Source organism: Hemiscyllium ocellatum, chromosome 6 (assembly GCF_020745735.1).
Source record: "Hemiscyllium ocellatum isolate sHemOce1 chromosome 6, sHemOce1.pat.X.cur, whole genome shotgun sequence".
Lineage (NCBI taxonomy): Eukaryota > Metazoa > Chordata > Chondrichthyes > Orectolobiformes > Hemiscylliidae > Hemiscyllium > Hemiscyllium ocellatum.
Window position 1 is genome coordinate 29,649,435 of NC_083406.1, and position 16,350 is coordinate 29,665,784.

Genomic DNA, 16,350 nt, shown 5'->3' on the forward strand with positions numbered 1-16,350 from the left:
GTGTCAGATAAATTCAGACTGACTGAATGGCTTCCCTAATGGCTGCATGTTCGATTTTTCAATCAGGCTCCTTGCCTGGTTTCAACACATTGCAGGATCAGATCAAAAATAAATTTATTGCTTCCACAGAGAGGACCGACTCCTTTTCTGCTATAAAACCAATTGGGAATAAAAAAAATAGAAGTTTGCCTCAGTGATGATAATTCTCATCGGTGGGGATGCAACTGAAAAGCTCCAGACATTAAAATCTAGCAACAGACCTGCTAAGGTAAGATTCATGCAGAGGTAAAAGGGGAGATGCCAACAGAATCCAGTTTCTGTTTCCTTAGCTAACTGGTGCAATGCAGCAGAACAAATAGAATCCTCATCACTGGGCTGCACACCTTTAAAATAACAAGCCAGATGTGAATGTCAGGATGCAACGAAGAGTAAGAGGTGGCAGAGCAGAATCAGAGGGAAACAGGCACATCTGCATCCCTTTCAGAAGACAGTACTCCACATTACAAAACCTGGAGTGGGAAGTCTTATTGCAACATGGAGACTGTACAGAAAGACAAATGTGTTCCCCACCTTATGTCCTTTCACAAGTTTCACATTGTCCTCACTCTGTTGTCTGGCATGAATTCCAACTGCTGATCCTGGATTTCTTACTTTTCAGCCAACTAGAGAGTAAATGGAAATCCCTCCCTGAGGACAATTTTTTTTTGCGGGGCTGCCTACTTAGTTTTCAAAGTTTCTTTTTCAACTTTACTAACTCACTTATCAGGTGCAACCATCACATAGTGACAATATCATCTGTATCTGTGTTGATAGGAGGTATTTGGATTCTTACAGAAGAAGAATTAAAACAAATCTTCAACATCTTTCACAATTATCAATCTTCCATCCAACTTAAAGACCCAGCACACAAGAGATACACCACAGGACATAAATTAACAGGGTTTGTTTCCCCAAAATAATTGACACATCTGTGCAGAAAGGACATCATCCTAAACAACCTTCCATAGACTGGTGAGGTCACAGCTAATGTTATTCCATCTTAAATACAAAAAGCTGAAAGATTTAACTACCCATTTTACTAAATCCGAGATCTCAATCTCAAATAGCAATAGGGCCAGTGTCCATTACAATAGCAACTTTATTACTCCTCATACTGTAATTCCTGAACATATGCCACCTTGAGTTAAGGATTCCATATTTATTTACAAGGATATCTCTACCAATGCTGAGTTTTCCTGGCTCACTGATTGCGCACACATTTAAAACTGTTCCCTCTCCTATGCAGTCTTCCCTTCCCACTCTTGCAGCTTCGGTCACCTACCTCATAATCTCCCACACATTTGCCTTCTACCCATTCCCCTTGCAGTCTCCTTCTTCCTCCAGCCCTTCTCCCACAATCCACACTTCTTACAGACTACTTCTCAGTCTTTCATCCACTTTACACCTCTCACAGCCTCTTCTATCTCAAAAGCCCCTCTGGTAACCTCCTCCTCCACTCTGCCCCACTAGCAAGTCTCTCATTAGCAAGCACAAGGGAGAAACAGCCAAAGATTGAAAAGTAAAAGCTCATCGTCATTCTGTCCCTTCCACATACAGGAGCAACAGTAAGAACTTTCTCTGGACACCTTTTAGATCAGAAGAGAGGGGAATCTTTTCTCTCCAAGAAACAAAGTCACGCAGGGGAGCAAACTCAGAGGCACCGAGGGCAGAAAGGGAAAATTGGATTATTTTTGGAATATTTTAAGTGTGTTGAATGTTAAATGGAATGTAAATTTAACAGCAAACTTTGGTATCACTTACTTGCTGGCAAAACAAGTCACTCAATAAACAGGAGCTGGAAACAGAGAAAGAAAGATGTTTACAATTCAAACTTGAAAAGCCCAGTTTCAACAAGCGTATGTTGTAGTACTCAAAACTGACATGTTGTATCAGAAGTGTAACAGAGCTACGACAAATCTGAAAAGTGAATTTGATTGGTTAAAAAGTAAACATGACACATTTTGCTTTTGTGATTTAGAAGTCGGAAATTGTCGTCCTCATTCTAATTATGTTGATATTCATTTTAACTTTGATCACATACAAAGAGCAAGATTAGGTAGCTGCTAGTAATTTCTTTCAGGAGAGAAATCAAGTGCTGGTCAGCTGGAAGCTCAATCCAAATTCAGACCTCAAGTTCGATTAAAAATTAGACAGACAAGGCATCATAGTGGCAGCAGCAGCGAGTAGGTCATGGGAGGTAGGAGGAAGATGGGGAACAAAGGCACTCAATCAGAAGTGGGTCAAGCAGGGACTGATGATAGTCTGCAGCGCTTGGAGGGGCATTTTGTTTTGCAAAAACATAACTTTTTAGGAGTCACCTCCACGAAGCTGTTACAGGGATACATATAAGACCACACCAACTTAGATTAGATTAGATTATTTACAGTGTGGAAACAGGCCCTTCGGCCCAACAAGTCCACACCGACCCGCCGAAGCGCAACCCACCCATACCCCTACATATACCCCTTACCTAACACTTCGGGCAATTTAGCATGGCCAATTCACCTGACCCGCACATCTTTGGACTGTGGGAGGAAACCGGAGCACCCGGAGGAAACCCACGCAGACACGGGGAGAATGTGCAAACTCCACACAGTCAGTCTTGGTAAGGTGAACATAACCTGTGACAGACAGACTTGTAAGGGCTAACTTCTGTTTTAGGTGATGACCTTGGACTGCTAGACTGAACCCTTCACAAGATAGTGTAATGTGTACATGCAAACCACCTGACAGATTCAGGCACCAGTTTTATGCCCGTGAATTGAAATGCAATGCCAATGAATTTCTAGACCTTTGTATTGTGCTGAGATGAAATAAGAGTCAGCAAGCGTTTCTTCAGGTGCTGAACTCTGCAGTAGTGTTTGACTGCAAATTTGAGATTTGAGACTGAGTGACAAGACTTTACGGCAGTAGGGTGGGATGAGAACGACAACACGTGGTAAATTAAGATGAAGTTGGCCTCAAAAGCCCTAGGAAGTAAAGGATTAAGCAGTATTACTTTCTAAGCACAGAGTCACAATTAATCCTTTTATTACTGTCAATTTAGTCCCACTCCCACCTCCAAAATTTACAAATTATGAGCAAAATATTCAATTAAAATTCTTCAAACTCTCACAAATAAAAAAAAGGTTGCACTTCAAAGCACCAACTAAATCAAAACAGTTTTGTTTTAAACTTCTGGCTTCAATTCTTAATGTCTATAAAAAGTCTGACATGGATGAAGTCATTGCACTGCCAAGCCTAATTTACCGGAATTCCTATGGGACTGGAATTATAATAGTCAGATTGGAAAATACCATCAGACGTTCAAAGTCCCACCTGGTACTCCTATTTTGTGCCAGTCTTTGCACTGAAATTAAAGAAGAACTTTGATCTCAATGCATTTGCGTGTTTGAGCTACATGGGATATTTTGGCATGATAAAGGCAGCATGGAAATGCATATTGTTGCGATTCTTACCCGTAGCCCATTCACCATCAAAGTTGTTACGTGAATTGTGAAGGAAATATTGACTGTGATGTGAATCCTCCAAATATGGTTAGGATATTATGCAGCTTCACATGGAAATATACAGCTTTACATTGCAATTATTGTATTTGGCAATATTCAACTAACTGGCACTTAAGGTGTTGAGTCATATTTATCATTATGGCTGCACCCCTCTCTCTCTCATTTGATATTAGCAGAATACACAACAAATAAATTTGGCTTGTTTAACTCCACATGCAATGCATTTTAATTTAGTTCACGGTAATTTAAATAAAGATTTAACATATATTATACACTCAGTTTGGCTATAATGCGGTAGTTCCTTTATCATGCAACCCTGTGTTATAAGAAAATTGCATAATACCAGTGCCATTTAAACTAATGATGCCAGAACCACATTATAACTAACCAATACACACTTTAAAAGTTTGCACTTTAGAAACAGTGTCCCCAATTCACCAATCATGTTATAGTGAATTTGCATCAATGAAAAGCACGTTATAGGAGAATATCCTGTATATAGAATGCATAATGCTGTGGATTGTGGAAAGCTGAAACACACAGGAACACCACAGGTATGGAGAGAGAAGCAGAGTTAATGCTCAGACTGGGATGGCTATTTTCTAATCAACATGTGCGGAGGTGCAATTACACATCCCTGAAGCAGGTGGAACTTGAAGCCAGGGCTCCCTGTCCAGGGATAGGGACACTGTCATTATGGCACAACAGAACCCTAAAATACACATCATTAAATTCTCAGTTGGAAGCCAGCAGGCATGGTCAGTATTGAACTGATCATGTTGGCATTCTTAGCATCATGCACCTGAGCTAATCAAAGGACTGATTAAGGATAGTTAACATGGCTTTGTGCGTGGGAAATCACGTCTCACAAACTTGATTGAGTTTTTTGAAGAAGTAACAAAGATGATTGATGAGGGCAGAGCAGTAGATGTGATCTATACGGACTTCAGTAAGGCGTTCGACATGGGACCAAGGACATGCAGGTCCTTGGACTCCTCCATCGCCAGACCATAACAACACGACGGTTGGAGGAAGAGCGCCTCATCTTCCGCCTAGGAACCCTCCAACCACAAGGAATGAACTCAGATTTCTCCAGTTTCCTCATTTCCCCTCCCCCCACCTTGTTTCAGTCAAATCCCTCAAACTCAGCACCGCCTTCCTAACCTGCAATCTTCTTCCTGACCTCTCCGCTCCCATCCCTCTCCGCTCCCACCCCACTCCGGCCTATCACCCTCACTTTGACCTCCTTCCACCTATCGCATTTCCAACGCCCCTCCACCAAGTCCCTCCTCCCTACCTTTTATCTTAGCCTGCTGGACACACTTTGCTCATTCCTGATGAAGGGCTTATGCCCGAAACGTCGAATCTCCTGTTCCTTGGATGCTGCCTGACCTGCTGCGCCTTTCCAGCAACACATTTTCAGCATGGGAGACTGATTAGCAAGGTTAGATCTCACGGAATACAGGGGGAACTAGCCATCTGGATACAGAACTGGCTCAAAGGTAGAAGACAGAGGGTGATGGTGGAGGGTTGTTTTTCAGGCTGGAGGCCTGTGACCAGTGGACTGCCACAAGGATCGGTGCTGGGTCCTCTACTTTTTGTCATTTACATAAATGATTTGGATGCAAACATAAGAGGTACAGTTAGTAAGTTTGCAGATGACACCAAAATTGGAGGTGTAGTGGGCATCGAAGAGGGTTACCTCAGATTACAACAGGATCTAGACCAGATGGGCTAATGGGCTGAGAAGTGGCAGATGGAGTTTAATTCAGATAAATGTGAGGTGCAGAATTTTGGGAAAGCAAATCCTAGCAGGACTTATACACTTAATGATAAGGTCCTAGGGAGTGTTGCTGAACAAATACACCTTGGAGTGCAGGTTCATAGCTCCTTGAAAGTGAAGTCGCAGGTAGATAGGATTGTGAAGGCGGCATTTGGTATGCTTTCCTTTATTGGTCGGAGTATTGAGTACAGGAGTTGTGAGGTCATGTTGCGGCTGTGCAGGATATTGGTTAGGCCACCGTTGGAATACTGCATGCAATTCTGGTCTCCTTCCTATCGGAAAGATGTTGTGAAACGTGAAAGGGTTCAGAAAAGGATTTACAAGGATGTTGCCAGGGTTGGAGTATCTGAGCTATAGGGAGAGGCTGAACAGGCTGGGGCTGTTTTCCCTGGAGCGTCAGAGGCTGAGGGGTGACCTTTTAGAGGTTTACAAAATTATGAGAGGCATGGATAGGATAAATAGACAAAGTCTTTTCCCTGGGGTTGGGGAGTCCAGAACTAGAGGACATAGGTTTAGTGTGAGAGGGGAAAGATATAAAAGAGACCTAAGGGGCAACCTTTTCACGCAGAGGGTGGTATATATATGGAATGAGCTGCCAGAGGAGGTGGTGGAGGCTGGTACAATTGCCACATTTAAGGGGCATTTGGATGGGTATATGAATAGGAAGAGTTTGGAGGGATATGGGCCGGGTGCTGGGAGGTGGGACTAGATTGGGTTGGGATATCTGGTCGGCATGGACGGATTGGACTGAAGGGTCTGTTTTCATGCCGTACACCTCTATGACTCTATAACCAACATCTGGTCTGATTCCTCTCCAACAATGAACAACAATTTCTCCTGCTTGAGAAAAAGCTGCTACTTGGTTAACAAGTGGATTCTGACCAGTCAAGGCACTACTATGGAAAACAATTGTCCCGTCTGCTTTTGCTTAATTTAAAAGCAGGCACAAATGTCTTGACATATTCTATTTGTAAAGAACAGGAACCTGCGTACAAACACGTTTGACTTCTAGCAGGACAACTGAGCTAAACTGATAATCTTTAATTGGTTGCTAGTGCAATTGTGAGCCCTCTGAGGATTGTATGGTAAATCACTACATGGCATTACAGTGTTGCTTCTTCTTACATTGGGAGATATTGTAAAAATACCATGGCCAGGATAGGTATGAATATATTACATATTATAAAACTCCATCTTCTTTTTTGAACTGACACGCTGACTTTTATGTGTCATCTGACTTTGGCAACATTGACTCCAGGTAAGATTCAATTTTCAGCCAATAGATGGTTCAACTCTGAACAATCTCAGCTATTCGTGAAACTCTCAAATCCTTTCATGAGGATAAACTGTACACAATCAGGAAAATGATACACAGGCCAAATTGTCTCCCTGCCTCATTACGGATGGTAGAAACATTCAAAATAAAATGTCAAAGGATAATTTGAATTGTATGATTCTCTTAATTGAAGGTGACCACGGATACCTCAAACCTCTCAATTCATGAAAGGCCCTAATACATGATGTGCGTCGGTCCAGTTCACCACCTGCTTTGGAAGAAGGCCTTTGGATTCACCTGGTAAAGACAGCCAAGTTTGTGACTTTACTTTAAAAGTTCCAACAGAAGCTGCTCTGATCCATAAAGCACCATGAGACCAAGTGTCGGAAACAGCATCTGAGGAGCTGTTGAACCAGCCTCAAGTCAACTCAGCAGCAAAGTAAAACCTTGATAGTGTTAGAAGGATTCTGTCCCATCTTGTTCCAACTTTCTAATTTCACCTAATACCTGCCAATTCTACAATAAGAAAGTTTACAGCTTACTGAGAATCCTCAGTAACTTTCCCAATCTACATTCCAATTAAACCATCAATCCTTCTGTGGTGTCAGATGAAAAATGCTACGGCAGAGACGGAAGTCATCACAATATGGAAATATATTGTTTTTTCTTCATCTGTATCAAGACCTTTCTGTGTACCAAAACACATGTGAGATGTCATGTTACCATCTCTGGAGGGTATGTATGTGATAAACAAAATTATCTTCTTTATTGTTCAATTCATAAAACCTGCTGCTTGAAATTACTCAAGTTGAGCCTTATAAACTAGAAAATACACACACCTCACAGACAATATACTTTGTTGGCCACAGTCAATAATTAAATACAAATTATCTCCATGAGAATCAGTAGCAACTTGCCATGATCAATTATTGTGAGTAATTACTGCAGTTTATATTCCATCTACGTCCAATACATCATTATAGGAAACGTGCATTCAAGCAGTTCATCTTTCTAACTACTGTACTTCAGATAACAAGAGGATTTAGAGATAGCATTAAAAATGTTCAAACAGAATTCCCTCACTGCTGTTTTCATGTGTAAATCAGTTACATTTTCTGGTCTCCAACACTCGCTGATGTACTCCTCTTTCCAACGATGGGAGGTAATATGGATTTATTTCTGAGAGAAGGTTAAAGAGATCCAAAACAAAATTCTGAAAACTTGACTGTAAAGCAATTAAACTAGCAATGACAGTACATTTTTAAATTAGGCTTTCACTGCAATCTGGTACAGCAGTATACGTATTGGCTGTCACATAGGGACTTTGCTTTTTAGATAAATGTAAAACATTTCAGAACAAACTATGAGCTTTCTTTCTTTTAACCTAATGAATACTGAATAGTCAGTCATTCTCAAACTAGGGTTTTTAAGAGACTTTTCCAGATGTCCAGAAAATAATATGATAGTGCTTAATGAGAAGGGTTCGGTTTGAAAAGTAGGCAAGCACTCAGGGTGGTGTCTGGAGTTCAGGGAACCCATGATCATGAGTAAACAAATGAATGGGAGTCAAAGGTAGGAAAGGTGCAACCGCCACATGCAATTCTGCCTCACCTAGGACTGGCAAGCACTTTAGTAAACAGACTGCATTCAGTCAACACTCATTTCATTAACTCCTGCAAGTAAACTGTTGATTTCTTAAAAGCATGATCAGATATCATTATGGGAGCACTTTGATTTTAGCAGTATCATTTGGAATATATAAATGTACATTTGAAAAGGAAAAAGTGAAAGTCGCTATAGTCCCAGAGAAGCGTAAGTCTACTTGCCTCAGGTGAGGGGCTAAGGTGAAGAGCCTTTATGGTGAGGATTAAGGAATTCAGTCTGTGCTGTTGGCTTCACTCTGCAACACAAAGCAGCCATGCAGTCAACAGAACTAAACAACCCCCTTTATACAAAAGGGCCGCACTGCAAGCCCAACTCACAAATGAGTAAGATGGTGTAAGGGTTTCAGTGCCAACCTTGTATAAATTTAAACAAAGCTTAACGGTTAACCATCAGTCATTCCTAACTAGTGAATTCCTTATGGTAACATCTCCACCAGTGTCCTATTGCCCATCAATTACCACTCTCCTGTTATATCGTATTAATGTTTTTTTTTCCTTGTACATTGAGAGTCACATGAATTATCCAATTTAGCACAAAAACATGAAACTTCAACAATTATAGATTCATAGAATCAAACAGAATGGAAACAGAGCAGTTCATTCCTCTTAGGACCCACCTCCTGTGGGAAAAGGTTGCCCCTCAGCTCCCTTTTCAATCCTTCTCCTCCACCTCAAAAATATGCCCCCTAGTTTTAAACTGCTCCACCCTCAGGAAAAAACCTTTGCTGTTCATCTTCTCTATGCCCCTCAGGATTTTATAAACCACTCTATAAAGGTGACCCCTCAACTTCCTACGCTCCAGGGGAAAAAAAATTCATATTATCCAGCCTCGGCAATATCCTAGAAAATCTTTTCTTGAACCCTCTCCAATTTAATAATATCATCCTTCCTATAGCAGGGCACCAGAACTCTACACAGTACTCCAAAAGAGGTGTCACCAATGTCCTGTACAACCTAAATGTGATATCCAACTCCTAAACTCAATCGTCTAAGCAATGAAGGCAAACGTGCTAAACAACTTCTTAACCATCCTGTCTACCTGTGGTTTCTTTCAGCAATACTCATGCACTTTCTGTTTGGTAGTAAAGATCATATCAGGAATATTAGCATGAAGACAGCCACGATTATTAATCCATTTGACAAGGAGTCCTTCAACAAGTGACCTCAAGAACCACTGATTACAAACATATATAAGGAAAGAAGGAAATGCACTCAGTTTCAGGGCAACTAGCTGCCTCACATTTTAAGTGATTGCCCCTCATTTTGATTGTTTGCCCAGGATGCCTTTTCTCCCCTATTTCTAGGCCATCCTGTGGGACACTGAGCCTGGGCATCTCGGCTGAGTGATTTCAGCAGGACTACAAGTCACAGAGTCAGCCAACTGAAAGATGATAATCTGGTGAGACACCAGCACCAACCTCCCATCCACCGCTGTTATGTTCATCAGCAACACCCCTCAACCACTCAGTTGGGTTATCAGTATCCTGCTTGTCCTGCCCCTAGGGTTGAAAGGTCCTTTATTCTATTTCACAAATGTTAGTCACCCTGCTCAGCTCCTCATAGAAACATATAAATTAGCAGCAAAATTAGACCATGTGCCACTCAAGCCTGCTACGCCAATGAAGAAGACCACGGATTGATTACTCCACAATCCTGCCTAGCCATGATGACCTTTCACACACCTAGACTATCAAGTTTATCATCTATCTACCTGCCTCTAACTTAAGAATAATCAAAAGACTCTGCTTCCAATGCCTTCAGCAGAAATGTTCCAAACACTCACGGTCCTCTTCAACGATAGTAATTCTCCTCATCCATGTCTTCGGTAGGTGATCTTTTATTTTCAGCAGTAGCCCTCGTTCTAGATTCTCCAACAAGGGGAAACGTTCTTTCCAACATCCACCCTGTCAAAACCTCTTGGGATCATGTATGTTTCAATCAAGTCATCTCTTCTGCTTCACAACCACAGCAGATGCAAGCTTAGCATGACAACCACCCCATTTATTAAGATAAAACTGCAGACAAGAGAGAAAGAAATTTTGCTGAAAATCTGAAAGAAAATCCTAGACACAACAACAAACAGGCTCTGGGTTGTGTGTAAGATTTTCACCCCCCTGGACAAACATTCCAAGTTCTGCTGACTATTTACGCAAGATGTTTTTCTTACATGAGTCTCGAGTTCACTTTTTATCAACTAGAATCGACTCAACTACTTGCCCTGAAATGGTGAACTGCATTTATTTTCTTTATAATCTTCTTGAGTCAATGATCCCACCTTCCTCAATATACTTGAATACATATGGCTGTGCTGCTCTCCACCCACAGATAATTATGTTAAACTGTTTTAATCACTTACAGCATATATAAATGGCAACAATAATGTAAATGAAACATACAGGAAAATTTTGGAATCATTCTGCAGGACACGAAGCAAAATATTGCACATGAAAGGGAACAGAAGAGATATTAGGGATGTGGAGAACCAAAGACATTTCTCAGAGGAGATGTTGACTGGAGTCTAAGTGTTTCTCCAAAGGGAAAAGGGAACATTAGAAGGAATATCAATATCAGGCAGCTCAAAGATACCTCTTGGTAAGTGCAATGCATATGGTAACCTGAGACAGGTCCTCCAGCCACACTTTCTAGCACAGGCAAGAGAAGGCCGAGAGAGAACACAGAAAACAAATTAAACATTAAAAGGACAACATAGTCAGAAAAAAATGAAGAAAGCTGAATCAATAAGTTGACAGGAGTTATCAGACCACTGGAAAAAAAACAGTAGAACCAAAATAAAATGTTTAATTCCTTATTTACGTAATTCAATTACAAGATGTGCTCACAGTTACACTATACCGATATAAGTGGTTCTTATGTTGCTTAGGTGATCATTATATTATTTACATTTTTGGACAATGCGTTCCAGAGACTGTTTTATTATGAAAAGCATCATAATCGTGTACCACTCTGTATTTTCTAAAGTTACATTAAGATGATGGTTTATTCAGTCAAGCTAAGGATTAGAGAAAATACACTTTGCAAGTGATTGTGCTCATGCAATAATGAAATGCATCTTCTTTTCTAAGCAGAAACAAAAGATAAAGGTGCAGACACTGAAAACTATTTTGAGACAATTCTAGCTCCATAAAGAATGCTTAAAGATAGGCCTTCCACCTTTTCATACTTGTGCTTCTCTGTTTCACCCTCTGTCCATGGGGACAAGGTTAAACTGTAAATGACAGTCTCCTGTCTATTCTATTATGGCTTAATTAATAAGTAATGTCTATAGGGTCTGGATGAGGTGCTCTCCTCAATCATGTATGAACTGTTATTGATTTCACTATATAAAATATTGCAGCAAAGCCTGAAATGTACATATTTGGTTTACAGCATTCTGGCATAAATAGCTATTCAACAGTGAAACTTTGTACAGTCACCACAGTTCTGAGCAAGTGAAAGTTCAAGATCGCAAATATATAGTGTCTGGGATAACATCAGGCCTTAAGAATGATATATCCCATGATAAAGGAAAGAAATGAATTTCTAGGAATTTCTTTCTAATTAAAAGGCCATTACAATACTCTTCAACTCTAACTGAAAACCAGAACACTTAATGCTGGAAGTCTAAAATATAAACAGAAAATGCTGTAAATACTCAACAGATACAGCCACATACACAATGAAAGAACATAGCTAATCTTTCAGATAACCTGATGGTCAGGTGAAAGGTTATCCACCTGAAATATCAATACCTTTCAACCCCACTTATTTTTGATACATTATACAAAAGGTTGTGTGGCTGACTGAATACACACTATCTATAATGTGATTATAAAGAATGCACTGATTCATTGGATTAAAGTCCCAACAATAACTGATGATCAGAAACACCTAGTGGTCTCAAATCTATGTTAATTCTAAACCTCTGAAAATGTTCAGTCACACTGAACTCCAGACATAGTCACTAGGACCACAGATCCTTCACACTTTCAGATGGGCTCTTGAGGATTGCGATATTGGTGAGAACTTTCTACATGAAAGTGATAAAGATGCTGAAGTACTGCAAACAATAACCACATGACTGAGAAGCTGTGTCATAGCTTTCAAAAGACCCAAGCAAACTAAGTGAACCCAAGTGCAGAGAGCATTTTAGATTTTTCCACATGCTGCACTATTGGAAGACAGTTTCAAATATTGACTGAAAACATCTATTTTGACATATTACTGTTACTAATGGATCCTATATCTCGATGCAAGCTGAGGCATCAGTTAAAGATCTAAAGTTAGGAAAGCACATTGTGCTCCTTTTACCTAATTATGTTGCAAAGCCCTTCAAATGGAACAAAGAGAATGGCAACAGCCAATCTTAAAGGCACTCAAAGTCAGAATTAGTTTTTTTGCAGAAAATATTATCATTTCACAAAATTATAGAGACCATCTCTCTCAAATTTCCTGAGGAAAATATCTTTGTATACATACATCCAAGCACACCTTGTCTCAATGGAATGACACATACCCAACTATAGTTTACCCATTCACATCACTGCTTACTTGCAATGGACACATAGCTACTGTAGTCAATATACTCACAGACAGAAAGCTAGCTGTTCATCTGTGGGCACATATTAAACAGCAAGCCCAAATCCCACACTTCTGGAGAGCACATTATTTTATCCCAAGATATTTAGTGGAAGTAGTCTTTGTGCTTAAATGATCAGAGCATTCATGAAAAACTCCCTACCAAATATCAGATTTTAACTGATTTATAACTGCCATGACATCTGAATTAACATATAATCCTGGTTGTCTGCCACTGGTATGAAATAATCTCTGATTATCATGATACAATCTCAATAAATCTTAACAGCATTGACCAAAGTAATTATTATATTGGCCTCTTGCACCACTGTTTGCAGAAGTCAAGCTGATTTTGATTCCTCCACAGTTCATTCACAGGAATGCTGCATTTTCTTTTTAAAATGTACTAAATCCCATTACTTATTTGACATATAATGAAAACCTATTATCTTAAAAAATATATAAAGCCCTCAAAAATAACAGGGGCATCAGGTTCATCCAGAACTACTTTACAAATTGCTATTAAAATAGTCAATTTGTTAGCAAACATAATAATAGAGCACTTCATATCAAACCAAACAGTACTGCAAAAATTCCACTGTTACCTAATAAATATGATCTATAGTTGTACTTATTCACAGTCAAGAAGGAAAACCCTTTAAAAAAGATACAAACATGACTCTTCACTGCTGTTTGTATTCACGGGTTAGTCAATCTCTAGTAAAATGCTGTACTTTTACAGCTGAGCTAAATCGTGCGAAATACTGCTATTCTATTATTTTACAAAGCCAGAAACCTGCAGTCCGTCACTCCTTGATTATCTGATAATAGCAAGTAAATATTTGATTTCACTTAAGTTACATTGAAGTTACATTGAAGCCTTGACTCAGTTTTGTGATCAACACTCAAAAACACCAGGTTGGCAGTCCAAGGTAGCTGAATTTGAGCAATGGTTACAATAATTTTAGGAACTCAGGTTTATTGTGATTGGATCACTGCCACCGTGTGTTTAGACACATGTCTAACACTCTGTGGTAACCGCCAGGACTCTAGGTATTGTGCCCACATGCTCTAAATTAATCACCTACCTGGTTTGGGTCAGTGGCTCTGAAAACATGGCAAGCCATCTCCGACTCTGGGTTGTCAGGTTGGGTCCTGATCAGATAGGCGAAGTAGGTGAGGTCGTGGCTGTTGTGGATGAACCTAGTGACATGCTGTGCCTTATGCTCAAAGATGAAGACGGAGGGATTGCTGCTGGTGGCTTTGGGCACACACCTGATGAGAGGTGGTACCAGGCTGAGCTGAACTTCGCGTGCAGCCAGGGATGACCCTAGCTCTTGTTTCTCACAGCGCCTGCGGATCTCAGCCATGAGCCAGGGCAACATGGGCAGCGTGGTCCTGCGGTCCAAGGTGGAGCAGCCCATGTACCACAGGGTGAACTGCTTCTCGGGTTTGCCCTTTTCCTCGGGCTGGCCTTGGCAGTTGCCGCTGTCCTCCTCCATGCTTGGGCTTCACTGACAGGCGGGTCCTGGAAGATGCTGCTTATTCCTTTCCCCCTTGTTCCTTGCACTGGGTTTCAGTTAGTGCTTCAGCTGCTCCAGACCAACGTGAGAGGACCTCAACACCAACAGGCTGCCGGCTCGCCGGGCCATTTGCTCTGAAATGCGGGCAAGTTCGGTGACTCGTCCAGGGAACAACAAGCCAACTTCAAGCTGGTGTCGGGTACAGCCGGTCAACACGCAGGGATGCGGCTCCCTCCCAATCCTTATCAATATTTGCTATCTCAGCACTTCACGCATTATTGCTTCCGATTACATAAGGATCCCCCGCAAACGTCAATAGCCTTGTCGAATCTTGACCCGATTAACAATTTGCCTTCCGCAGAGGAGAAATCCCAGCCTCCAGAATGCCTCCTGCAGGGGTTTGAGATTTACCACTGCAGAGTTTGGGGGGAAGAGAGAGCAGAGGGGCTCCTGCCGGCAGCTAGTTCACTGAGCATTTGAGCAGATGGTGTCTGCGGTCCTATTTTCTGCTTTCCAAGGGGACGGGGGTAAACAAGAATAATTATTTTTTTACAAAGACGAACGGGCGGCACTTTCACTCAAATCATGGCCTTCTTTGCAACACAGATAAACTCTCTCCTTCTCTCTCTGGTTAAGGAGAGTGCTCCCGTGCCTGAGCGCTGGGGAGGAGATGCAGATCCCTGCAGGAGCACAAGGGTTGGAGTGTGTACCTCGATCCCCAGCGCCCGCGCGGATCACCGCAGCGCCCTGCACTTGGCTGCGCCTTGCTCCTATGTCCCGGGGCTGTTGCCGTCTTACCCGCAAGTGAAAAGGAACAGGAGCAGGAGGAGGAGAAAAGGGCTTTTGTTTCACGTTGACTGGGAAGTGGCCACGTGAGCGGGAGGGGAGGGACGAGGGAGGGATTAAAAAGAAAGTGACAAAACAACACTACTGACTAGACAGGCAGGTGAGGTAGGTCTGCTGTGCTTTGGTTATTGTACACCAACATCCAACTAGAAAAATGACAGCACCTAAAGATCTTGGACAAGTCTGCATTCACTAGCAATGAGATAATGGTTTTACTTTTTTAAATCACAAGGAGCAGTGAACGCTTGCTTCAATTGTTCAGGAACTGAGTTAAATCGAAGCTCTCCTACCTGTAGTTTTCCTGATCACAGGACGGACACCCAAGGTTCATCAGACACGGATGGCAGGGCTGCTCCACTTCTCAGTGAAAGTGAGGGCTGCAGGTGCTGGAGATCAGAGCTGAAAATGTGTTGCTGGAAAAGCGCAGCAGGTCAGGCAGCATCCAAGGAACAGGAGAGTCGACGTTTCGGGCATGAGCCCTTCTTCAGGAATCCACTTCTCAATCAACCAGTAGCACACAGGGAGGGATAAAAGGCATATGCCGCTCCTTACTGAAAGTAAGCAATGCCTGGTCATTATTGCTGGCTGTGAGAAAACTGGCTGGTGTCTTCCTGACATTGCATTCATTGGAGTTGAGAAGAATGAGCGGTGATCTGTTTGAAACATCAAAATGAGTGCAATTAACATAATAGATGCTGAAAGGATTGTTCCCATTATGTGAGAGTCTAGAACAAGGGGTATAGTGTAAAGGAGAATTTATTTCTCTTAAAGTGTTTTGGTCTGTGGAGTTACCTTCTTCAAAGAGCAGTGGAGACAGCATTGATGAATATCTTTAAGACTGAGTTAGATTCTTGGTTGACAAGGAGGTTATAAGGAGTAGGCAGGGAAGTAGGGTTGAAACAACAATCAATAAGCCATGATTTTGTCAAATGATGGAGCAGACCAGAGGGGCCATGAAATGTTTTTGAGATGTAATAACTGTTGTAATGTGGGAGCCAATTTCCATCCAATATTGTTACATATATACATAGATATTGTTTTGTAAATCAGAGGCGATTAAATTAATTAATTCAAATCCCACGGATGAGCAATAAGCTGTTATCAGTTAATGATGAGAATGTAGCTGAAAGAGTTG

At 41.3% G+C, this 16,350-nt stretch overlaps 1 protein-coding gene across 2 annotated transcripts in view; it reads right to left on the reverse strand.

The window, feature by feature from the left end:
• Nucleotides 1–15,194, reverse strand: part of tbc1d4 (TBC1 domain family, member 4) — a 275,419-nt gene extending 260,225 nt beyond the window's left edge. For both annotated transcript variants that reach the window (XM_060825895.1, XM_060825894.1), the window contains exon 1: nt 13,935–15,194. In XM_060825895.1, coding sequence (XP_060681878.1) covers nt 13,935–14,348 — 414 coding nt within the window. In that variant the 5' untranslated portion in view covers nt 14,349–15,194. The remainder of the gene's footprint in view (nt 1–13,934) is intronic.
• Between the last annotated feature and the right edge of the window lie 1,156 nt (nt 15,195–16,350).